The 26,756-nt window shown below is 29.5% G+C and overlaps 1 protein-coding gene across 1 annotated transcript; it reads right to left on the reverse strand.

Annotated features, from left to right (window-relative positions):
* Nucleotides 1-5,974: 5,974 nt before the first annotated feature.
* On the reverse strand, nucleotides 5,975-26,756 carry LOC107450425 (serine/threonine-protein phosphatase PP1-gamma catalytic subunit A). Its single transcript, XM_016066214.4, has 7 exons — nucleotides 26,539-26,756; nucleotides 22,825-22,956; nucleotides 19,043-19,273; nucleotides 18,860-18,964; nucleotides 14,079-14,302; nucleotides 11,816-11,950; nucleotides 5,975-8,076 (listed from the first exon to the last, which is right to left on the reverse strand). Exons 1-7 carry the CDS (start codon nucleotides 26,591-26,593, stop codon nucleotides 7,969-7,971), a joined length of 990 nt encoding a protein of 329 aa, XP_015921700.1. The 5' UTR covers nucleotides 26,594-26,756; the 3' UTR covers nucleotides 5,975-7,968.

Genomic DNA, 26,756 nt, shown 5'->3' on the forward strand with positions numbered 1-26,756 from the left:
CTCCATCGATTTCACACAGTTAGTGATGCATGGTCACTTTCTCCAGATTCAAATTTACGATTGTTTGCAAGATGTGATGCAATATTAAAATAAAACTTTATGTAAAACGTTGATTTTTTAAAAAATATAAGTCTAAGTCTTTTTTTAAATTATTTGGAAGAAAAATGGAGAATGTTGTTTTGATTTGTTGTAATGATTATATTTATCTATGTATACTAATAAATTAAATTATAATTGCTCAGGTGTATGAGTTAAAAAACAAAAATAGACTTGTAGTACTTATTCTTATCAAGGATATATATTCTTATAGGGAAATATATATCACTTTTTATCGTTGAAGAAATGGAATTTAATTCAACAATATTAACACAACACGTTAGGCCCGGGATAGCCTGGTTGCAGGGTGATGGACTCTTCGTGAGAACAGGAGTTCGAATCCAGCCGGCCGAAGACTTCCCGTGTAGTAAATGTTGACTGGTGCAAATAAAATCTGTCGGGTCACAGAATCCCGCATGTTCACATAACAAATTACACCTCTGGGGGTACTGAATTGGAGATTGATCGTTCTCTGGTTCAGGTCAAAATTACGATCTGTGGGAGAATGAATGGGTCTGCCCTATAAACGAACGTGACGTATGGGTGAGGAAACAGTCGAATTCTTGATCATATATGGCGCCACAGGAAAACAAGAGCAATCGCACCCCTTTCCTTAATGACCTACAACAACGACAAAACAAGTTTTTATTTTCTCTTGTCCAGGGAGTTTTGCCTCCTGCCGAGAAAATGTAAAAAAAAAAAAAAAGGAACTTATTCTATTACGTTGAATTTTATTTATGTATTTGCTATGAATATTATCATATATACCGTTTGCTCCAACATTGTTAGATGACACCATAGGAGTAGCAGAGCTGCAGGACAACTCCTTTGATCGCTGAGTAGTAAATTAACATTTTGACGTAATTTATAAAACTGCGTAATAAATTTTCTTTTGCTACTTTACAGCCTAAATAATAAATATTCTACATCAGGTATAAGTGATTTAGTGTTCTCTTCCTCTCAGGACTCAAAATCCGTTGTTAATTCCTATCCAACTACTGTACTGGCAAACCAGTGGTACAGTTTGTCGAAAGTAAGAACTCCCCAAGCCATTTGTCTGGATCAGTGGCGGTGACTATAGTAACGAGGTATAACTATTTCATTTCAAGGAGGGGTGTGGAGTTATTGTTTAGGACAGGTTTTGGCTCTGGTCGGCGAGAGAAAGGGAATTTTTTTCTCTGGTCTATTGTGCTAGAGTGAAGAGAAGCTACCCTTTTCGCTTTTCAACTTAAAGCAATTCTAATAGGGTAAATACACCGAAGATTTATTACTATTTTTAGTGAATATAACCTTTTTCTCGTTTTCTTGATGGCACAGGAAAACTACTCAATAATTACCAAGGGGTAAGTAACAAAAATATATTTAAATCTTTAATATGATCAATACGGTACAATGGTGGACAATGCTACTCCTACATTACAATGATGATGATCTTGCTTTTTTTTAAAAAATCTTAGTTTGCAGTTACGGTTACAATCTAATGATAAACTCCGCCATCAAACAAACATGATAAACATCGGTTCAATAACATGTATTTCTACAACCCTTCCTGAAATGCTCTATTCTTGTTTGCTTAGCCGCAGACGGTCTCAGACTTTGTGGCAGGGGAGAGTTCTTACCGTAGACGAACTGATATGGAAACACTTCCCGACTCTCAGATAATTTTTCCTGAATTTATATTATTCCGCTTTTTAAACCTGTCTAACCTGCTATTCGAGCACATAAAAGCATTCTCATAAAATCGCTTAACAAATTCATCAACATTTGTCCAGATACTGGAAGAATGCTTCTTCAACATCCTTGTGATCTGCTTTTCTCAACTTTTTTCTGCCATCTAAATTTTTTTCATGAGCAGAAATTATTAATTGCCTATTTTTCCATATGTTACAAACTGTAGATTTGGATAGTTTATAATCTCTGCAAATATCAGCTTGATTGCATCCATTTTCAAATTTTCTGATTATGCCCATTTTATCATCAATAGAGAACGTTTTACGTTTACTGCTCGTCATAGTTAAATTTGAGACACTTGTTTAAAGGATTTTTTTAACTGAATTGAGAGAAAAAAGAAGTTGAAACGAGGGCCTTATCAACACATATTAGTGTCCAACCCTTTGACCAATAATGAATAATTACTCATTCCCTCTGACGGAAAATGCAAATTGATCCCACTGACACCTTACTGGTGCATCATCTGCCTGGGTAGGAACAACTAGGAAGCATCTGCTTGGTTTGTTTAGGGATAGGAAAGTGAGGTAAAAGAACCAGACAAGGAAAAATGCTTATTGCTACATTCCCCTCTTTAGATGGTTTTAAAAATCGGTATATGTATTTATTTTGAAGTAGAAATTTCAAAATTATTACTAAAAAAATGAGAGAAAAAAAATCAGTCGAAAACAGAAAAAAGGTCATTATATCCAACTTCCTCACTTTTTGGTTCACTATATCCACAAAAATAACATTATACGTGTATAGCAAGGCACGGGACCGAACATTTCGTTCATTATATCCGGGAGTTCACTATTGCGGGGTTTGACTATTTCTAACCTTCATGATTTAAAAAAAAAAAATTATTATTTCGTTTTGCACATATGTTCAAATTATTCATTATATATAATAATTTGTTTTGGTATCAATTAACACCACTTGATTAACAAGTTACTTTGCAGAGAGTTTTCAGTGTTAAAATAGTTTATGGCATTAAATTATCAAAATGATAATCATCTTAAGTTTATCCCACAGACGGTTCTGCAAGTAAAGAGTCGTATTTTTACTATCGAAATTTTTTAGGCTACGAGTGAAGTTGCGATACATCATGCTTAATCATATAAGCCACGTGACACAAGCTGTGACGTAAGCAACCACCCCGAAGTCTAGGATTTTGCCAAAGCAATTTTTATGCTCAGTGTTAAAAAAAGTAATTAAAATTGAAAAGGCGCATTTTTAACAGTCAAATTTCATTTACACAAACTTTGAGCTGTGTCCAGAATGAAAGATCACCAACGTAATGGTATGGGACGGAAATGGATGACGTAACAACACCCGTTCTTATCAGCCTGATTAACAGGTAGAGAATTCTCCAGTCGAACTTTCTCTTTTGCTCTGTCCTGTTCATACTTACTTTATAAACTTCATACATAAAACAACTAAGCTCTGATTTAAGTTTTTTTTTCTTCATTTATTCAAATTTTAAAACAAAATTATGACCAAATGCATTTAAAATAAAAATTTTGTTGATGTGAATATCTAACAAATAACAAGGTAGAGTGCATAGCCAAATTTTCCAACCAAAAATAAGTACCTTTTAAGCACTAAAAAAATATTTTTAATTACTTCCCAAAAAAGAAAATCATAATTAGGATCTGTGCTATCATTTAAAGTTCTTAATTTATGAACATAAAATCAATAAAATTCAAAAACTTTATATGATTATGTTAAAATAACTAGCTTCTGATAAATGAAGAGAAAATTGTGAAAACCATGAATTTTTTATAATTTAGAAAGACAATCGATACGACAGAGAAAAATCTCTTTATAAAAGATTCAGCACTTTTTACAAAGAATAAAAAAAGCACCCTTAAGGGGTTTTAAAAATCGTAAAAGTATATCCTCAACAAGGCATGCCTCAGCAGATAGATAAGAAAATGTGACTCTTGGAAGTTTGAGTTCAATGCTTTTGAATTATTCACTATGTCATCCCGTTTCATTTCTAAATACTTTTTTTTGATTGACAAATGCATCAAAAGATTAAATACTTTCATTCCTCGAGAAAAGTGCTGTATAATCAAGAGAGACCTCTCTACCTAGTTTTGCAGGATGGAGTTCGAATAAAAAAAATTAAAAATTTCAAAACTTTTTAGTCTGACTACGACCCCTAATTACAGACACAGGCATAAAAGTTCAGTTTGCAATGTCATTTCAATGACCATGTGTTCCAATATAGCGATCATTAGTCATTTGATTTAAATTATTTATACCACTATTACATACATTTGTTATTACCACACAATAAATTTTAAACACTTTGAATCCCCTTTGAATGAAGGAGCAGCGATGCAATCTTCTAAAACTCTTATCCCCAGCTGTGTAAGTTTCTTTTAGAAGGAAACAACACACCTACTTTTCTTATTTGTATACACTCTTCTTTCAAGTTTTTTGTATAATGTCAACCCCTTCTGCGATTTATTTTAGAGCAGGGTTGGCACAGAAAAAAGGAACAAAATAGTTACTTTTAGTAGCCTAAAGCATGAAAATAGTTGCCTAAATAAGATCAAAAATTTTTCAATATGACTTGCCATATACCATGATCCACTTAGTCAAGTTGGTAGATTTTTATATAAATGTTAGTGCTCTAGCATTAAATTTTTATATCAAAAAATTAGTACATTTGCAGAAAATTAAATACCTTTAATTACTAGAATTCATTCAAAAAAATATTTTCATTAAAAAAAAAACATACTTTCCTAAAATTTTTTCCCTTTAATCAATAATTAATTTAGCAAATATGTACAGATATGTTGTGAAATGTTATTACTCAAATTCGAGATTTTGCACCGTAACTCGCATCATTATATTCAAAATTGCGTATCTTAAAATCGTGCAGAATTTTGCAGCAATAATCGTTGAAAAGCGATCAAGAAACAAAATAGACATTGGAATCGGTGCTAATTGAGCGCATTAAAAAGTGATTACTGAAATTTGCAAATAAAATTTTTTATTCTCAAAGAAATTGTTTTTGCACTGTATTTAGAAGCTCCTGCAGGCAGCCAACCCAATTTATGTTATATAAAAAAATAATAAAAACATCGCTAGCAGGGTGCATAGCCAATTTATTCAACAAAAAATAAGCAACTTTTAAGCATTCAAAAAATATTTTTAAGCTCCTTAAAAAAATATCATAATCAGGCAGGGTTGGAGAGTGTTTGATGATGTCAAAAAAAATAAAATCTTTTGGCATTTGTCAAAAATCATGAAATTTTGAATCGTGTAAAACGAATAGAGTTTTCATACGCTATGGAATGACAATAAGCAGAAATAGATTGGGGTTGAATTAATTGTGAAAACATTGAATAGAACAACGTGAACTGTGTCTTTTTGTATAATTCGAAGGGAAAATCAACACAGTAAAGGAAAAATACCATTTTGAAAAAGGGTAAATTAAGCACACTTTAAAAACACCCAATAAAAAAAGCACCTTTAAGGGCTTTTAATAAAACGAAAATAAGCACCTTTAAGCACTTTTTAAAAAAGGTACGCACCCTGGCTAGGAACACAGAAAAGCCCCCAATTGTTTCCGTTTCCTGAAAGAAAAAAATTTATAGCCTTTTCAGGCAAAAAAAAAAAAGATGCCATAGTTCTCCAGGCCAAAAATAGTTGTGAATAGCCTACGGCAACCCTGTTAGAGTTAAAACATGTAGTTAACTTGACGCATGTTCAAAAATTGCAACTTTGAATCTGGTTTTTTAATGCATTTTTCATCTATGAGGCATTTAAAAAAAAAAAAAAAACTTTTACATGTAACACAGAAAAAAGTTACATTATTATTAAATTAAAAAATTTTTACAAGTTAATATTCATCGTATTTTTGTGTACTTGTAATGTAATGTACATTTTTAATAGAATCAAGAGGGCCCGTATCAAGTAAAATAACAGAGTCCAAAATACAAAGAAAATTATTACTTAGTTACTTAAGATATACATGCAAGAAGAGGAATAAGGATTTGACTCCACGTTACAAAAAGGTTACTAAAAGAGGTTATTAATAAATGAGAAAAATAACAAGACAATTAAAATTTATAAATTGAAATCTAGTTTCATTCTGCACACTTCTCTAGTTAGAACAAAAAGAGCCATTAGATTTATAAATAATCACGATAAGTATTTTTATAAAATTTATTGAACTAAGTTAAAAAATCATTAGTACACTTAATTTGGTACATGAAAATAAAACAATTACGTTCATTATTGCCGACAATATATAAAAGCTATTAATGTCAAAGTATTAAATAACAATACAAAAAAAAAAAATGTTTACAAAAGTATTTTTTTTTTTTTAAAATAATCTAACACAAAAAGCAATACAAAGTTTCAAACTTAAATTTTTAAAAAAGTCAAATTTTATGTAGTTTTAGAGATTTCAAGTAGCAGATATATATAAAAGACAAAAAAATTGTGCATCTGTTCGAAGAGTCCATTAGAGAAAAAAATATTAAATGAAAACAAATAAAGTTTTCAGATTTGTAGACAACAAAAATGCAAAGCAAAATAGCAATTATGAGCCAAGTCGTTCATACGTCTGATTAAAAAACTTGTTTAAGAGTGAATTTTTTTCATGGAAGACAAAAAGTGTTAAAAAAAAGGGAGAAACTTATTACTTGCCTTTTATACATTTATTTAAAAAAATATACTTTTTTGTAACACTAATAGCTCAAGTTTAAAATCGAATTTTATTAACCATGGATAAAGCAAATAAAAAAGTGAAATTCCATTTTTGAGACTTTAATATCGTTACGGCATTGCACGAAAAGAGTTTGAAAAGAACATGAAAAATTATATTGTGAAAATGGTAACTAATTACCTTATTAAATCAATACTGCTACTACAGAACTAGGTTAAGCTGAAAATAAAAATGAAGCAGGGGTGATTGTGACCAAGAGTGAAAATTTTATGCGGAAAAATCAATATATATATCGCACATTTTTTATATTTAACATAATTTTTTTCAATAAGATTTATAGTTAAATAACCCACCAATGATGAATATTACATCTTTAAAGTAACTAAACTTAGTTCTTACAGGAATCGCGGATATGAATCGTGAAATTGGATTTTAAAACCTCATGACTACATTATTTTAAAATTGCTTCAATACGAATTGCGATGTACCATTTTTAAACATTGTTAATACGAATCACAAGGTGTAACTGTTAAATTAGGTAAACACGGAAATTGACGGTTGACATTCAAACCGTGCAAATATGAATTGCGATATTAGCGGATTCCGGCACAGTTTTAAATATTCAACCAAGCCAAAAGAATCAATCGGCGAATTTCTGCCCACTGAAGAATAATGTGTATACAAGTAACTGGTTATAGCGAAAGTTTAAAAATTTGGATTTTAGAATTCTGCAAATATTTCGCCGGATTATAAGTTTTTGATTAGCGAAAGTGCAAGAACCAAGGGTCTTGAGATTCACGGAATTCCGCGATATTGCCAGAAAAATCATATGCCCTTCTCTTAATTTTTTCTCACGGAAAGATAATACGAAAACCCTGGAATACAATCACCCCTGATTAAGGTAGATATTTTTCTTTAAATACATTTTAAAATTTAAGATATATATATATATATTCTTTCAAACAGACATTACGGGTGAAGCATAGCCAACACTTTAACAGGTTTGAATGCTTTTAAGGAAATAGAGATTAGGCACTAGATTTGCGATGGCTAATTAGAGGAGGTGGGTAATAAATAACCACACACACGCAGTCAATTGCATAGATAAGAGAATGCAGAACATTTTGACAACAGCTTTTTACATTCAAGTGGGATTATATTCTCAAGGCTAACAAAAGAATAATCTAAAAAGTAAACAAAAGGAAAACATTGTTGTAAAATGAAATAATGGATATATGATGAAATGTCATAACATAAGACAAAACCCCATAGGTGCACATTTGACAAAGATCACATTTTTTGTACACATTATATATATATATATATATTTATGTATATATAAATGATGTATGTACAGTACCAAATGTACAAGTACAGATTTTGACATTAATGTATAGCTCCATGAAGTGGACTGAGAACAAAAAGTTATTTGACACTCAGGTCAAGAGAGACTCTTGATCGAGAATAAAGAGCGGCTATTTCTTATTGTTTTTCTTGTTCACCTGCCCTCTAGGAGGAGTGATGGGACGATTGGCATTCATTGGGCCATATGGAAACTTTTTCTTGTCTGCTGGTTTCAAAATCTAAAAGGAGAGAAATACATAAGTATCAACAGTTTTCTGTTACAGGGTATATGCTACATTTAAGATTTTCAATTTCAAGGCTTTCCATGACTAATTTCCAAGAACTTCTCATGACTTAACAAAGTAACTATTTTCTCCGACAAAAACAGAATAATAAATTTAAAAAGCATTATACAGGGTATCTGCTACATTTTAGATTTTCAAATTCATGACTTTTCATGATTTTCCATGACTAATTCCAAGAATTTTTCATGACTTAACGAAGTTGCTATTTCCTCCAACAAAAACACAACAATAAATGTAAAAAAAAAAAAGCATTATAATAACATTATTCGAAATAGGCAAAACCAAAACTATTATACTCTTCATCTTCATATTTATAGATTTTAAATTTAAAAAAAAACAGAGTAAAGAAAGAGTTGAAACAATAAAATAGCTGAAAAAAATGCAAAAGTAAAAAAAAAATTTTTTCTGCAGAATTACATTCTAAAGATACTTTTCTTGTTCATCGGAAAGGAAAGAAATACTTCTGATTTTTCTGTTCATTTCGGAATAAAAAAAAGTAGCCAATAACTGGTTTTTTCAGCTAGAATTTTAAATTGATAAAATTTAAAAAAAAATAATAAAAGTTCTAAAATCACAGAAGATAGTTTAAAGGATAATTAGCTCTAAAAATGATATTTTTTCTTTCATGTTTTGAAAGAACGACATAATTTTTAAAGAACATGATAAAATCATTTTATATTCAAATAAAATATGACTGAGAGGTGATTTTGTTAGAAATTCAGATATTCGGAACAGGATGAAATTGGGGGGAAATTCCATTTTAAAAATTAGATTTTTCGGAGACCTAAATCCAGGACTTTCCATGTTTTTTTTAAAAAATAGTAAAAATCATGACATTTCATGACAAATTTTGCTCAATACCGAAATTCATGACTTTCCAGGTGTGCAGATACCCTGATTACACTAACATTAATTATAATGATAGATATAACCAAAACTGCTATACTTTGCATTTTCATATTTATTGATTTTAAATTTAAAAAACAGAGTAAAGAAAGAGTGGAAGCAATAAAGTAGCTGAAAAATAATAGCTGAGCAAATAATTTTTTTTTCCTGCAGAATTATATTCTAAAGATACTTTTCTTGTTCATCAGAAAGGAAAGAAATACTCTTGATTTTTCTGTTCTAATTTCGGAATAAAAAAAAAATTGCCAATGACTAGCTTGCTTTAGTTAGAATTTTAAATTGATAAAATAAAAAAATAAATAATAAGCTTAAAAGATACTTTGCTCTAGAAATGATTTTTCTTTTTTTTTTGAAAGAATACCATAATTTTTTAAGAACATTATAAAAACGTTTTATATTTTAATAAAATGACTCTGAATGGGGATTTTGTTACAAATTCAGATATTCGGAACACCATGAATGGGGGAAGGGGGCTCCGTTTTAAAAATAAAATTTTTTGGCGACCTAAATCCATGACTTTCTATCATTTTTTTAAAAAAATAGTTTAAATCATGGCAAATTTTGTTCAATACCGAAATTCATAACTTTCCAGGTGCGCGGATGCACTGCTTGTATTACAACTTAGGAGATTTAGAAAAGTTGCATCATGAACACAACGCAGATACTTCATAGACTACAAAAAATTATTTATTGCTAAAATAAAAAATATTTTGCTAAATACAGTGAACTCTCGCTACTGCGATATCCAATACAACCTCCCTTTATTACGATAATGTTTACCGGGCCCCGACAAACTTGCATATGAATTAATGTAATTCTCTCAATATTACGATAGTCTCTGAAGCAATAAATCCATGTAAAACGCCCCCAAATTTCAACCTTATTTTCTCCATTCATAATTGGTTTCGAAAAAAAATCTTATTTTATCATCTTTTGCCATTTTCCCCCATCTTTTCTGACAAGAGAAGACTCACTGCCGACCACCCCAAGAGCTTCCGTTCTTAGAATTAACATTCCTATCTGATTTCATTTCCTTCATGTTAAAAGCTGATCATGAGTCACAAATGACCACAAGCATCGCATTAAGACCTGAAAGAGATTTTTTTTTCTGTGGAGGGTGGGAGGAGTACCCTTCACAGACTGAAATCATTTTCGTGATTTGGACTCAATGCGTACTTTGTTGGTTGACTTGACAGTCATAAAAATGAATAAAACAAAAATACTAGATTATTTTCAATAAAAACTGTTTTCAGCTATATTTACGATCTTATTTTCGAAATTAATTTTAATTGGTTTTAATATTTAACCATAATTAACACTCTGCAAATTAATTTTTTGCATAATATATAAATACATTCATAGTTATTACTAGAGCCCGGATTTTGATGACCTAAAAAATCTCAATTAATGCCCTTAGAAAGTGCAAAAAATGCCCTTAAAATGCGAAAATTGCGCTAATAATGCCTTATGACATGACTTAAATAGAAGTAAAAATATTGAACTAAACTACGTTCATTAAAGTTTGAAAAAAATGTTTTATATCCTAAAATAACAAAAAAAAAAGGAAAATATATTGACTTTAAAGCATTTTCATTTTGTATAGAAACTTAAATGAATATAACAACTTCCATCTCATAATATTACTAAATATCAGAATTACAGTGGATTATTATTATTATTTTTTTTTTAATATTTTGAAATGTAAACGAGCGTCTCTTGTCTGAAAGCAAATTTATATACCAGGAGAAGTTTCTTTCAACGTCTAATTGATGTTATTGGTACGTAGTTGAAAAGGACGGTCACGCTTACTGACAATTCTTCTTCAATTTGAAAAGATGTTGCTTCACCTTTTAATATCCTAGAGATTTTCTTCATTGTTTGGAAGCCAGTGTAATAATAAAAAATTATAAAAAATTAACAAAAAATTTAAAAAATGCTTTAAAATGCAAAATACGCCCCAAAATTTAAAGAAAATGCCCTATAAATCTCAAAAAATGCTTTAAAGGACAAAAAATGTCCAAAAATGCAAATGTCATCAAAATCCGGGCCTTAGTTATTACATATATAACATGAAAATTTAAAAAAAAAAAAAAACTTACTTTTATTTAAGCTTTTAAAACTTAATTTTTAAATTCACTGAAACGTTGACAAACCATTGCAATACAGGATTTTTTTTTTTTTTTTAAAGTTGACTTAATTTAATCAACATGTATTTAATGAAGTATAAATTGGAAGTGTACTAGTTTCTGACAAAGAATTCTTTTCTTGAGCCACAATAAAAAGATAGAGATTTTTCGGTTCAATTTCAGAAGGCGGAAAATGAAGTCTGAAATTGAGAATACCATGCAAAACGTAGCAGAGTTGTACATGAGAGTGCTCACTGAACCCAGCTCAGTAGACGCACATGCGGACTCCCAAGTATTTCATCAAATATGTAACATGATTGGGGTTGATAGCCGAAATGGATTGTGGTTGAATGATTTGTGGAAACGTTGAATAGAACAAAGTGAAAACCACGCTTTTGCATAATATGCAGCAAAAATCAGCATGGTGAAGGAAAAAATCTCATTTTCAAATAGAAAAAAATTAAGCACTTTTTAAAAACACTCCATAAAAAAAGCATCTTTAAGGGCCTTTAAAAAACAAAAATAAGCACTTTTTAAAAACGCTACGCACCATGGATTAGTATGCAGACTGTTCACATCTAATTTATATTTTGTGAAATACAAATTAATTAAATTTGGGCCATTTAATAGACTCCACATACCTGGAAGGAGCACATAAGAGTATCATCAACACTCATCATTGCTCCAGCATTATCAAATTCACCACAATAATTAGGAGCAGAAAATAAAGTAACCAGTTGTCTTTTGGCAAAGAATTCATATCCATCTTCCACAACCTAAAACATGCATTCAGAAAATAAAAAATACTAATAATAAAATATAACATCAATGAAACAGCATAGATATTGAAGAATGTTAATTTTTTTATATATATACTAACAAGCCCTTATTTCTATTACAGACTAGAGATATTTGTCTCACATTTATTTCGTTCATCAACCCTCCTGATTGAAAAAACCATTTTACATTTCTTGATAAACAGTTAATAAATTACTTCGAAATTAAAAAGCAGTTCACTGAAAAGTCAAAAACTGTTTTATTCAGGGTTGGGGTTTTGGACGTCCTAAACTGGTTTTGGACAGGACACACGGATTTTGCTGTCTTTAACTGTCCTAAACTGACTAAAACTGTCCAAAAACTTGAACATTGGTAAAAGGTAAAAATTCTATGTGTAACACATAATAATTACTTATATTAATAAATATTTGATACTATTTATACAATTTGCTTTAACTTATTAAAAGAAAATAATAGAACATGAAAAGATTTATAACTTTTGACCCTCCACAATTTATTGAACAACAAAAGTGAATACCTTATTTATCCCTTAAATATGAATGTATATGTTTTTAATACTGATAAATTATGTTTTCGTACAAGCAATATCAAAAATAATAAAACTTTTTTAATAAAACAAAAAATTGTCTTCATTTTGTTTCTTGTTCAAAAATTAACCTTTTATTTTTCACAATACTTTCTTTAACTATGACATAATTTTTCACAATACTTTCTTTAACTTATGACATAATTTGAGCAAAAGGGTTTTAGACAGTTTAAGACAAAGCAGTTTTGGGCAAGACTGATTAAACCGTGGATTAATCCATTGTCCTAAACTTTGCTAACTCTGTTTTTATTGCATTAACTTTTATTCGGTTTCACAAATTTCGTTCTATTGGGATCCAAAACCACAAACTTCTGAATTTGCTACACAGACAAGCACAGTATCATAAATTTATTTACATCTACATAGAATGAGACTAAAATTAAGGTAGCAGGACTAATAGTTCAGAAATATTATTTAGTTTCCATTAAAAAAAAAAGTAACTTATTTATAATTATAAATGCATATTTTTATTCTAAACTTTAAAAAAAAAGTACAATGATAGAACAAACTGCTTCAAAGTCGTAAAGAGTTTATGAGTAAAAAACATAAGAAACATATTAGTCTTATCAACTTTGTTTTGGTCACTTTCGATTCAATATAGTGATATTAGTCACGTATATAGGTTTAGGTACAAAAGTGCAGTTTTTAAACATAAAAGCTATAACTTTTGAGCCATTAGTCTTATTGATATTGTTTTGTTCCTAAAATAAAAGTCATAACATATAAAACCTAATCTTGACATAAATTGTTCTGCTGGAACATAAATGCATATAGTTCAGCATCAAATTGTTTTGCAATGCACATTCAATTTGGAACCCTTCCTACTATAGAGGGAGAAGGTATATTTCACAGTAAAGAAATTGAATTTCAAATTAAACTATTATAGACAAAATACACAGCTGCAAATCTGATAATCAAAGAAGGTGCACACCATAATTAAATAACATCATACCTGCCAACATTGGAGAAATAAAATAACAGAGATTTTACAAGTGATATTTTTTAAGGTCACGAGTTGAGTTTTGATACATCATGCAAGTCAAAAAGAGAAATTCAAAATTGGATATATAATTCATCAGACTTAATTCTTATATTATTCTATTCTTACATCTAGAAGTAAAAATCATGTACATAAATCTTAATATCTTTTTAAATTATTATTTATAATTACTTCCACTATTAACACTTAACATACTGCAGTACTAGCAATAGTACCATCTGTTGAAGAATAAGAGAAGTATTTTTGCCATCAGCAGATATGTAATCGCCATTTTTTTTCTTCTTCTTAAACTTCAACAAATGCAGAGAAATTTGAGAATACACGGGTAAACAGGTGATAGCCTTAAAACACAGGAATCTTCGTTAAAAAACAGGAAACTTGGCAGGTATATCATATTGTGCAATTTTGCTAACAAATATTAAGCTAAAAATTTAGAAAGTGCAACATACCATTGCTACCAAAAACAAGTAATCAAATGCCATTTAACTTTAATGGATGTTCGTATAAAAAGGACAATTACCTGATGAGCTCTGCAAATTAAATCCAGGTCATGTTTGTGCAGAAATTTTCCCACAATATCGGCTCCAAAAGTATAAGATACACCTCTGTCATTCTCTCCCCAACCCATCACATCTTTGTCAGGGTCGGACCACAACAAATCGCATAAAAGACCTTGGTCAGGAACATCTGTTGGACGCATGATACGACGGATTTGTTCCATAGATTGCAGATCAGGACTTAAACCTAAACGAGTACAACATTATTTGATTGGGTTAGCAAGAAAGTAATTTCAGTTTTTTGAGGGAAAATAAAACTCAATCTTTTCCATGCAAAAAATTATATTTAATGAGTCAAATATTTTACATTCTGTCCGAGGACTTTTCGTTAACTTTATGATACCAGACACATAGAACTTGCAGTCCTGATATCAGTAAAGAATTTATCCAAGGGTGATTTTAAGTCAAAAAGTTAACAATATGCCCTCTAGTCATTATCACCAAGTCCCATATCCAGACATCTGTTAACCAGACACTTTGTAACAACCAAAGTGAACAAATTTCTTCCCTTTTAAATTTTTTTGCACTATTACGATTTTTTAAAAAAAACATGCAGGAACGAGAATCCACTTTTCAGCTTCTTAATGATTTTTATCAGATTTCCACTAAGGGAATCTTCAGAATCAAATTCCCACTTCAGAGTACTCAAAAATTTCACATTCTGATAAATTGCGGATTTAAGATGAGATTATTATGACTAAAGTGGGTCATTAAGTGATTTTTTAAAAGCACAATTCCGAATTTGCAGATTGCAATATTTTAAAAACAAAATTGAAATTTTAAAAAACATGTGGAAATCCCCAATTCTTGAAAATGCGACTGACAAAACCTCTTAGACAATCAGGGGTCTGTCCAGACATTTTGTGAAAGGTCCGTTTTTTGTAAAATTGCGAAAAAATTACTCGTAATTTGTGAATATAAAATAAACGTTAAGCCACATTCTTTCAACCACGGTCCTGCTTTTGTGAATTTGCGCAAATAGGGCCCTGTTATTGCAAAACACTTTTTCAGGGAGTTTTTAAATTGTAAAGAGATACAAGATTATGCTCAACACTAAAATTATAATAAAAAAATTAAATTTTAAAAGATAAACAGCAATTGCTGCTACAATTGACGTTAAATTAGAGATGCAAAATACAAATATTTGGTATTTAGCCTATACTGCTGAACGCAGAATATTCATTTCGGACAAATAAAGGAAGAAGCGTCTGCCGAAGACAAAGCTTTGTTTGTTTACATCTGTCTTCCACCCCCTTGGGAAGGGTTTATTCGATTAACAAAGCAATAATGAAGAAAAACAAATTTGTGAAGGGTCCAATTAGAAGATAAATTATTTTGTGAAGGGTCCGTTTTAAAGTTAAATTATTTTGTGAAGGGTCCGTTTTTATGAGAAGATATTCTGTAAACGGACCGTAAATTTCTTCTAAACAGACCCCTGACAATAAAATCATCCCAAATCAAGTGCATCAAAAAGTAATTCCACAAACATGAGATTTAAAAAAATCTTGTATATGACAATGTAGCATTAAAAATTATGAAAATTAGGAACAACAATTGACAAAAATGAGATTGTAATTTCCAGCGGGATCGTGGGTGAATCGTCAATAACTGAGTGCAAAACACACACTACAAAGTTTGTCAACCAACTCATATCATATTAAAAGATTGAGATTCTCAAAAACAAGTGAAATACCATTTTAATAATAACAGGGGTCTGTCTAGGTTTTCCTGAGATGTACCTATTTTATGAATATTTAGACATAATTTGTGAAAATTAAAAATTATATAAAAAAGTAAACACAAAAATATGGATTTATTGTTTCTTATGGGATACAAAAATAAAATGTTAAGAAAAAGTATTTTGTGAAACTACCGTTTTTCCTAAAGTTGAATTCATGAAGGTACCGTTAAACGGTAGTAAATTTAGCCAGGACAGACCCCTGAATAATCGAAGAAACGATAGGCAAAACCAAGCGATTTCATGGTGGAATTGTCGCTAATCGAGAGGGTTGAGAAATGTTTATTAACTGATGCATGATACGGAGTTTACGATATGTTATAATGGCATATTAAAATGGATTTTACAAACAGTGTTAAAATTAGCTGCAAAAATAAAGCCACACCGCAAACCATGCGGATTTATTCGTTGATTGAAATTGACGTTAATTATGGCCTAATTCTTATTTTGTATTTAATAAATATCTTTTGGTGTTTGTTTATCTCAGGGTTGGCAGGTTTTTGACATGTGACAGTTTTTGACGGTTTAAACCATGGTTTAAACCGTCATGTCAAAAACCTCACTGTCAAAAATGTCAAAAACCTATATTCATATGTGAAATTTAATTAATATATTAAATTTATATATTTTTTTATAAAGAATAGTGTTTCTAAATATGTTCTAGAAAAAATTTAAAATTTTGAAGAAACACTTATATTTTGAATAGTAACCAAAATCTTGTACTTTTGAAAGCTCACATCTTTTGTAATACACTACGGAACCGATTATCCGGAACGATCGGGACCATGGCTATTCCGGATAACTGATTTTTCCGGTTTTCTGAATCGCTACAAAAAGCCTTTATTTTTATTGTTAAACCGAACTAAAAAAAAATAATATTTGGAAATAATCTTAAAAAGAAGAAAAAACGATGAAGTAATACACTAATGATTATTTTCAAAATGATGGTAAGGTAAACATCCTTCAAAAAAGAACGAAAAATCCTAAAATCTTATGAGGAAAAAAAAAATTTTTTTTTTTAAAAATGGCGGGAAAATGTAACGAAATTCGTTCCGGTTTCTTGGTTTTCTGATTTCCGGATAACCGGTTCCGTACTGTATTATGTATTCATTTTCATGTGTTATTGAAAATCTGCAGTGATATTATTAAGAAATTTATTTATAACCAAATTTAGTGTATAGTATAAATTATACTAAAAATTAGACATTTTTAAAGATAAACATTAGCAGTTTTGTACATTAGACATCTTTTAAAGAAAATCTTCTTAATAATCTTTTTAACATAAGACAGTACAAATTTAAGTGCTTTCTGTTAAATGCACAGAGTAGTTAGTGTCGATTTACAGTATATTCAGCCTATTCATTTACTATGCTGAAAATTTAGTTTATCCAAATACTTGTGAATTTCATTTTGCTGAATACTATATAGTTTTGCTGAATATCTAAATATTCAGCTGTTGAATAATTACTTCTTGCTTTCAAGATATGCATTATTTGTATTCTTAATACAAGTGGGGAAAAAAAATTAAGAGGTAAAAATTGTTTTAAAATGAAAAGTGTAATAATTATAAATAAATATAATAAACAATAGGAATTATATTTATCATTATTCACAAATATAACTACTTTTAAATTCAAATTAACATACTGGATAATAAAGATATTCGGTATAACATTAAAAAAAATTTTCATACACTTGTATCAAGTTTGTATTTATACAACATAACTTGTAAGTTCCTTATAAATATTAGTTATATGTTCCTTATATGTCAAAAATGCATAGTACTAAACTTTTAATTTTCTTAAGTATCAAAAAAAAATTTTTTTTTCAAAATATAAATATTAAAAAAAATTTTCTGCACATGCATTTGAATATAAATTTCCGAGATTTTAAATCTGTTATTTTACCTTAATTTTAATTAAAAAATATTTTAAAACCTGCTGATTACCTATAGTATAATTAAATTTCAATATAATGCATGGCAACTGTTGGTAGTTTTGAAGTTTATATATTTTTTTGGCAAACTTTAGTTTTTGACATTTTTGACGGTTTAAACCAGTATTATACCCTTGTCATGTCAAAAACCCAACCCTGGTTTACCTTAAAGACCGATTATTCGGAGGAAAAAAATTTTCGGACTTGCTAAAGTACCTTTGACTCTGGATTTGGGAATTTCCACTATATATACAGAGAAAAAAAATTCAATTGTTTGCGTCTGGAACTTCCTGTTTAATTAAAACTGCAAACAACACACTTCCTAATTTCAATTTACTTTAGAGATTGTTAAGTGAATGTGTTTCATGAAGAATAGTGATTTTTAAAACTGAAAACTACTTCACATAGAACTTATACAATACTTTTTAGCATATTAAGATTTTTAACGTTAAGCAACTAATTTTTTAATTACACGAGTTTGCTAAAATACACTTCAGTTAGGATATTTCAACATAATTGAATCATAAAAAGGCTATCAACATTTTCATGATAACCACAAACACCTGGGGGGAAAATTTCTAGACATTTCCCGAATTATTTTATAGAATTTCCAATAGGCATAATTTTATTGATCTTTCAATTATGCCTCAGGGTGGCCACTCAAATCTGGAAAAAAAATTCCCCGTACATATTATACACAATATATTAAGAGGAAACAATTACTAACAGCTGAGCATATCTTAAATAATGCTATAGTAAAATAAAATTGTTTAGTATAGCGGAAATATCATGGTTGAATATCCCATAGATTATGCTTTGAGTGGTCACCATTTTTTAAAAGGCAAAAATAGGAAACAAAATTCCCTGTATTTTTCCAGTTTGTGGAGGAAAAAAAAAAAAAAAATCAAAATTCCCTGTATTTTCCAGGTTTTCCCTGTGGAGTGAACAACGGGCGTGGCCTTATTGTTAAACACAAAATCATTCACAACATTAGGTTTAAAGTAAAAAATTTCTTAAAATAAATAAATTCTTACAAAACCAGTTTTTTTTTCGTTAGATAAATCAACCTACCGCCATGACAGCAGAATATTTTTTCATCAACAATTGCAGCCACTGGGAGACAGTTAAAACAATCAGTAAATGTTTTCCACAGTTTAATGTTGTATCTCCTTTTGCCTTTATTAAAAGAAAAATTATTTTCAAATATGCATATTATAAAATATTGAAAAGATTAAAAATCAATTTAAGACTTACATTCATCATAAAAACCGTAGATACGATTGATACTTGCACATTCATGATTTCCTCTCAAAAGAAAAAAGTTCTCTGGATACTTAATTTTGTAGGCTAGAAGAAGACAAATTGTTTCCAATGACTGTTTACCTCTGTCCACATAATCACCAAGAAAAAGATAATTGCTCTCCGGTGGAAATCCACCATACTCAAACAATCTCAGCAAATCATAGTATTGTCCATGAATATCTCCTGCAAATTACAATCATTATTTAAAAAAGTTAACAAAAATGAACATATTTATGGAAAAAATTATATGTATAATTTTCTAAGAAAATGCTAAAATGTAAATGAAGGATATTTCAGTTTTTTCATATACAGTCAAACCCGCTATCCGACCCCCCGAATATAGTGAACGAAATGTTCGGTCCTGTGCCTTGCTACACAAGTATAATGTTATTTTTCGTGGATATAGTGAACCAAAAAAGGGAGGAAGCTGGATATAATGAACTTTTTTCTGTGTTCGACTGATTTTTTTTCTTCATTTTTTTGTAATAATTTTGAAATTTCTACTTCAAAATAAATAGATATACCGATTTTTAAAGCCATCTATAGAGGGGAATGTAGCGATAAGCATTTGTTCTCGTTTACTTCTTTTATCTCACTTTCCCATCCCTAAACATGCCAAGCAGATGTTTCTAACCCAGGCAGATGATGCATTTATAAGGTGTCAGTGGGATCAATATGGATTTTCTGTCAGAGGGAATGAGTAATTATTCAATATTGGTCAAAAGTTTGGACACTAATCTGTGTTGATAAGGGTTCAGTTCTCAGTTCAGTTATAAAAAGCCTGCAAACAAGTGTCTCAAATTCAACTATGGCGAGCAGTAAACGTAAAACGTTCTCCATTGATGATAAAATGGGCATAATCAGAAAAATTGAAAATGGATGTAATCAAGCTGATATTTGCAGGGATTATAAACTATCCAAATCTACAGTTTGTAAGACATGGAAAAATAGAAAATCATGAAAAAAAACTTAGATGGTGGAAAAAAGTTGAGAAAAGCAGATCACAAGGATCTTGAAGAAGCATTACTGAAGTGGTTTAGCATTCAAAGAAGCCGCAATTTTCCAGTATCTGGACAAATGTCGATGAATTTGCTAAGCAATTCTGTGAGACTACTTTTATGTGCTCGAATGGCTGGTTAGACAGATCTAAAAAGCGGAATAACAGAAATTCTGGAAAAATTATTTGAGAGTCGGAAAGTGTTTCCATATCTGATATTGAGGATTGCTCATCAGCTAAAGATTGCTAATTTTTTTTGTACGCAAGACGAAGAGAAATAAAAAATAAAAAATTTTTTACTACTACATAATATTTTTCAGTCATTTATTTGAATAATGTGCAATAAAAGGGAGGAGTTTGGGAACCATTAGTTAAATTGCCTGCGTAACGGCTATAGTGAACCGAAACTTCGGTCCCTTGATCTTTATAACATTCATGCAAGTTTGAAGTATTATTTGAAATAAATATTTTTTTTATTCATTTTTAAACCTATGAAATCTCAGTCCCTCACTCAAATCTTACCACCAACAATTACAAAAAATATTTCTCACAGAAATACTCTGATTCGGCCTTTATTGGGTGGCCTTCTTCTAGCTTAAAGCTATGCATTATTTTGCATCAGAAGGCATTCCTCTACTGAAACATGTAATTTTAAATCTTACTTTTTTTTCTTTAATTTTCATTATTTTTGTATTTGTATCTTACATTGTATTATATATGTATTATCCACACTTTCATCATGCAGCATAGCGCTGATTCCCGTGTCTCATTCTTTATTACATTATGGATTGTAAATTTGATTATTTAGCGCCCGGCAAAATGAACGATTTATTATTCAATACTTGGTCAGAGACATCCATGGCAGTAAGTCTCGGATTGTCAGACCGCTACCCCACAGATAATTAATTTGCCAACCCAAATAAGTTGCACAATTTTCTTCCTCTTATTATTTGCAATAATGTCAGGCATAAGACTTGTACTAATTATAATCCCTAACAAGTTACTGACACCATTTCAACAAATGTAGCATGCCCTGTGACAGAGTTTTTTCGATCTATCTGCGACAAAACTCTCCAGCATTAATATCTTTCTGCAAGTTACTTTTAATAGCATTGTTACTAACTTAAAACAACAAAAGTGTTGTGTTTCCAAAAACAAACAAACTAGATAGAATGTATTTTTTTTAATTGAACATGTAATAATTTTTTATTCTATTATGGGTGATATTCTTGCATTTTGTTGGGGGTTGGGGGCAGAAGATAACTATAACAGAAATTAAGGAATTATAATTGTTTTTGTTCAAACTCAACACTCTCTTACACTTGTAAAAACAAAGATTAAATTTGTCAGTTAGATAATACAATTTTTTTTACATATATATCGGAGACATGTATGGGAGAGCGTCTCATGTTGTCAGACCCCACAGACAATTAGTTTGCTAAACCAGATAAGTTTCACAATTTTCCTCCTTTTTGTATTTGCAATGATGTCAGACATAAGACTTGTACTTATTTTAATCCTCAACAAGTTACTGACACCATTTTGACAAATGTAGCATGTCAAACACCTAATACTATTTAGATGATTTCTAGTAAGTTATATACCCCGTGGCAGAATTTTTTTTGGGCTTTCTGCGACATATCTTTCTAATACTAATATTTTTCTGCAAGATACTTTTAAAAATAACAAATATACATGTTACTAAATTAAAAAAGCATCAACTTCAAAAAAAAAGAAAGAAAGAAAGAAGAAAAAAAAGAAACTTTTCGGACCAAATAAATTTTTTTTTAATTAAACATGCAATACTTTTTTAATTCTAATATTAAGGGCTACATTCTCGCATTTTGTAGGGAAAAACACACTAATTATTTCCTTTTTCGCATTTTGTAAATCATCATTTCATGTGCGTTTCATTTCGAGATTCAGTTGTTGTAATAAATAATATCATATTAGAAATATCGGATTTAAAAATATGTGGAAATCAATAGTAATAACTGCATTAATAAAATTAGAACGAAATTTTCTGCAGAATAGAAAACCAAATTTTTTACTTCATTAATCTTTATTTTTCATTCTTCTCAAATGAGAATAGAAAAAGCATTTTTTCCACTCGGATGCGCGAGAAAGGAATCTTTTGAATATAATTCTTAAGAAAAGATAAATCTTTGGAAAATTTCTGCAGAATTTTTTTTTTTTTACATCCAGTAAGAAAAATCTTTATGCAAGAACTCTAACGTTCTGCGACAATGCCGCCGTGTCGCAACGATTCTGCCACGGGGGTTATATATAACATTTTACTCCTTTGTTTATGCCATTGACTAATTATTAAACGTTTTTTTTCTTTCATTTTGATCCTAAAAAATACCATAAATAATTTTTTTAGCACTGAACATTGCTAAAAAAAGTTTTTTTTCAATAAAAAAAAAGAAAAATTTTTTAAAAATTATTTTTTTAAATATAATTTATTTACATTATATACTGATCAAAATGTCATAAAATTTAACTCTTCAGGTCAAATAGCTCAAGCTACAGTCATTAGAAAATTATAAAAAATTTATGAATTTTCAAACTTTTCAACTATTAACTTAGAAACTAACAGTTCAAAACATCACAAATTTTATATTTTCTCCTAATCTGTTATAGTTCTATCTCTGAGCTAAAATTTTACAAAAAATAGAACAGCTAATTTGATATGGAATAACAAAAAAACTAAATAAAAAAATAAGTTGATAATTACCACAGATCTTCAATGGTGCTTCCAACTCCAATAATATAGGCTGACTTAAAAAGATTTCTCTTGATTTTAAACAAAGAGCTCTTATTTCTGCTTCGCTCAGCTGTACATTTTTGCCAGGTCGGGAACCTCGGACTGAAAAGAAACAAGTTTTTCCTTACATTATTTAACCTTCTTGACAATTGGTGCACTTATACTGCTTACAACACATGTAGTTCAAGCCAAGTTAAATCTATTAAAACCTTACTTTGAAGACAACCAGCAATTCAGCTTACTGGCTACAATGCTGATTTAAAAATCATACGCAAATAAAAATAAAAAGTTACGAGGAGTCCCCAATTACGTACCCGCCAACATTGGAGAAATAAAATAAGAGATTTTACTGGCGACATCTTTTGGGCCACAAGTAAAATTTGATACATCATGCACAATCATGTAAGTCAAAAATGGAAATAGGTGATCATAAAGCTCGAATACGCCACCTGGAAGGGGGGGAAACCAGTTCCATGGTTTTGGCCCTTCCCTCTAAACCACATTTCCATTGTATAGGAATGTACTACAATATTTTTGCTTTTCTTAATATTTCTCGTATTTAATTGTTAAAAATATTTTTTTTAAATTTCCATGATGCTTTCTTTTAGAGCTATGTTTAATGAAGTTTGCAGTTCCATATAGTTTCCTAACTTAAAAGATTTTAATCTATTTGAAAATCAAGACAGAAACTAACGTACTTCCTTCTACGATTCTAAACCCGCTAAAGTAGAAAGCATGTAAAGTGTTGCCATAGGAAAAGAGTGCTCTTCGCCACCTGTAGCCCATTTCGATTGCCAATAATTAAAGCACATTTAACAAAGTAAACCTACGTAAATCTGAATTATAAATAATGGTTTCAAAATCTCTTAACTTAAATTAATTACTATTATTATTTATAATTAACTTAAACTATAAACACTCAACATACTGCAGTTCTGGCAATAGCACCATCTGTTGAGGAATAAGAGAAGTATTTTAGCCATTCGTGGCTATTGTATTGCAAATTTTTGTAAAAATTTTTTTTCGTGGAATTCATACGCTAAATTTTATATATATATATATATATATTTTTTTTTTAAAGAATTCCAGAAACATTGCTTACGTATGATTAGAATCTTTTACACCTGTTTCAGATGTTTGTACGACTTGCCACCTGATAGAAAGGTTGTTGAAAGTACTAAGTAGCATCTTATAACGAACGCCAGAGAGATAGTTTAAATAGTGAGTTAGATCCAGGGGTACGTTACAACTTGGCAAATAATCAAGTTATAATAAAACTACTTCCGGTTCTTTTTTAATGCAATTTCAGGCAACAATCGCTAGAAAAAGTAAACTGATCGTAACTTAGATAATTTGGATAAATTAAATTACCATTTCAAATATACATAAAAAATATTTAGTTGATATTGGGGAGGTGACATTAGAGGGGTGTATATTGTGACATCTCACCTTATTCTTTGAGGGGTGGTTATTTCCCTCCATATGTTTTTCTTTTACGAATCACCTCAAGTATGTTAAAATTAATTAAATATAAAGATGGTTTATGTAATTTTAAAAATAAAATATACCAAGAATAAAGTACTAAATTGCAAATTTTGTCACCACTTTTAATAAAAAACTAGTAGAAGAGTTGTCAACATTGAAAATGTCAAGTTAACATATCTTTCTTCAAAATCTTACTTTTATTTCTTTATACTATAATGACTAAATAGTTTGTAATAGTTTTGAAGAGTTCGTTGTGAAAGTATATGAATATCTGTATGACATGCAGATTTAGATAAAATGAAAAATTTTCTGGCAAAACAAAAAAGATAATATAAGCAAATAAAAAGAAAAATGAATAAAAAAAAATGCGAATTTATTACTATTTTTGTACTTAAAACATTTTCTATATGTAAGCTCAGTTTTTTGTTGATTTCATAAGACATTCAATTTATATCCATAAAAAGGAATGAGGAATAAACCTTCTAAATTCTTAACAAGCCTTTCAGCCGATTTTCTATTTTCCTTTGCATTTGCTCGATTTTTATAGAACTTTCTGGTTACGGAAATTTCTAAACTAGTTTTAAATTTTCTTTATTTCTAACTAAATTTTCCTTTCCCTTATTTTAATTTTTACTTATATTCAAATTTTCTTCGGTTACAATTAAATTTTCAATCTTATAAAAAAAAATTTTGGTAGAATTTAAACTTTCAGTTATATCCAAAAAAATTTTTTTGTTGAATTTGAATTTTCTAAAATAATTGCAGAATTACTAGCAACAGGTTTAAAGTTTTCTATATTATCTTCGTAATTTTTTGCTACAATGCACAAAAGTGAAGATCCATGTTTGGTTAGAGGGTCTTTTGTTAAATGCATTTTAATAAGGATGTTTTCATTATAAATGCATTTGAATACTTTTGTTTCACTAAGTTCAGACTCAAAGTAGTTTTTAATTTTTTGCATTAAACTCTGATAGTTGTTTATTATTTAAAACATTCTTAAAAAGCACTAATTGTAGCTAAGAATGCACCAAAAACAATGTTTTAACATAACAGGATGCACATATTCTAGCAAAATCACAAATTAAAAAAACATATCAAGGTTTTTTTAAGATTAAAATATTGTCATGTCACTTGAAATAGATATGTAATGATGAGTCTGCCAACTGAATACCAAAAAACTCTTTGCCAGAAGAATAATCAATTATTGTCCTTTAAGTCTTCAATGTCAAAATCAAATGTAATCGCAAATAAAGTGCAGCTACCGGAAGCAACAAAAGAAATGCTTTTTGCATAACTCTCTGCCTGATAAACTGTGGTGTAAAAGTAAAGATTTTGACTGCAAAGTAATATATGGACATTTTGAATAGCATTCGTGTATATTATACACACCTGATGACAAGTATTACAAATAACTCGGCAAAAAATTTGGTAAGTTAGTTTCATTTTTAAAAGCATTATAAATACGTAATTTTCGGTATTTATTCTGAAAGGGCATAAAAACCTATTACTACAAAATGTACACATTATGCCTAACAGCTATTATTATTACCATAGCTAATTAAGAATCTTAGCAGTTAGGATATTTCCATATAAACCTGTTAACATCAATTACAATTGCCAAGGCAAAGGGTTTCCTTAATTAAATTAACCAAACCGAATTACTTTTTAAAACTTGACAATTCTGAAACCAACCCAAACGAGCAGACTACTAATTTTAAAACTTATTAAAGTTTGATAAGCATAAATAAATATCAAATAAAATATTAACTTTATGCTTAAAAGCTCAAAGGATTAAAAAAAAAATCCTAAATATATTTTCAAATATTAAGTAGACTCATAATTGAGAGGTAAAGAAAGTGTTGGAGTATTTAAATAAATGGTTCAACGGCTTGATAGAATAACATTGTAATAGAAAACCAAATTTTAACAGTTACAAACAATTATTCTTATAAACAAAGAAAAAGAAGACAAAATTTGGATTAAAAGCTCGTATTAAATAACACGCAATCTATGACAACATTACAAAGATACCTATGCTGCTAAGCCCAAAAATAAACATTGATGATATACTTTACAAACATTTAAACGTATATAATGAGCTATTTTCATAACAATAATATTGAAAGTTTATCATGCGCATAATAATTAATAAGTTAAATAAGTGGCATTATATTTGGTAGACAAAAATATTTCGCATACCTTCTAAAAGTCTGGCTATGATGCTATCAATATTAAGCTTATCAGTGTCAGCCATTGATGATTTGTTATTCCGTAAAGTATTTAAAAAAGAATTTACTTTTCTTGTCAAAGAACTAATAAGAGATTTTTAAAATTTATTTAATAAGAAGTATTAATTTGACCTCCTTATAATTTTACGATTCCCTGACCCTGAATTCCTAGTTGCCAGAGCGGCGTAT

Source organism: Parasteatoda tepidariorum, chromosome 2 (assembly GCF_982258835.1).
Source record: "Parasteatoda tepidariorum strain Cologne lab strain chromosome 2, Ptep-v5.0, whole genome shotgun sequence".
NCBI classification, from domain to species: domain Eukaryota; kingdom Metazoa; phylum Arthropoda; class Arachnida; order Araneae; family Theridiidae; genus Parasteatoda; species Parasteatoda tepidariorum.

Excerpts from the sequence above, each read along its gene's own strand:
- LOC107450425 (XM_016066214.4), bottom strand. The coding sequence starts at position 26,593 with ATGGCTGACACTGATAAGCTTAATATTGATAGCATCATAGCCAGACTT. Across the intron at positions 19,274-22,824 it reads AGCACCATTGAAGATCTGTG|GAGATATTCATGGACAATAC; the intron begins GTAATTATCAAC and ends TGTAATTTGCAG. Across the intron at positions 14,303-18,859 it reads AATATTCTGCTGTCATGGCG|GTTTAAGTCCTGATCTGCAA; the intron begins GTAGGTTGATTT and ends GTACTCGTTTAG.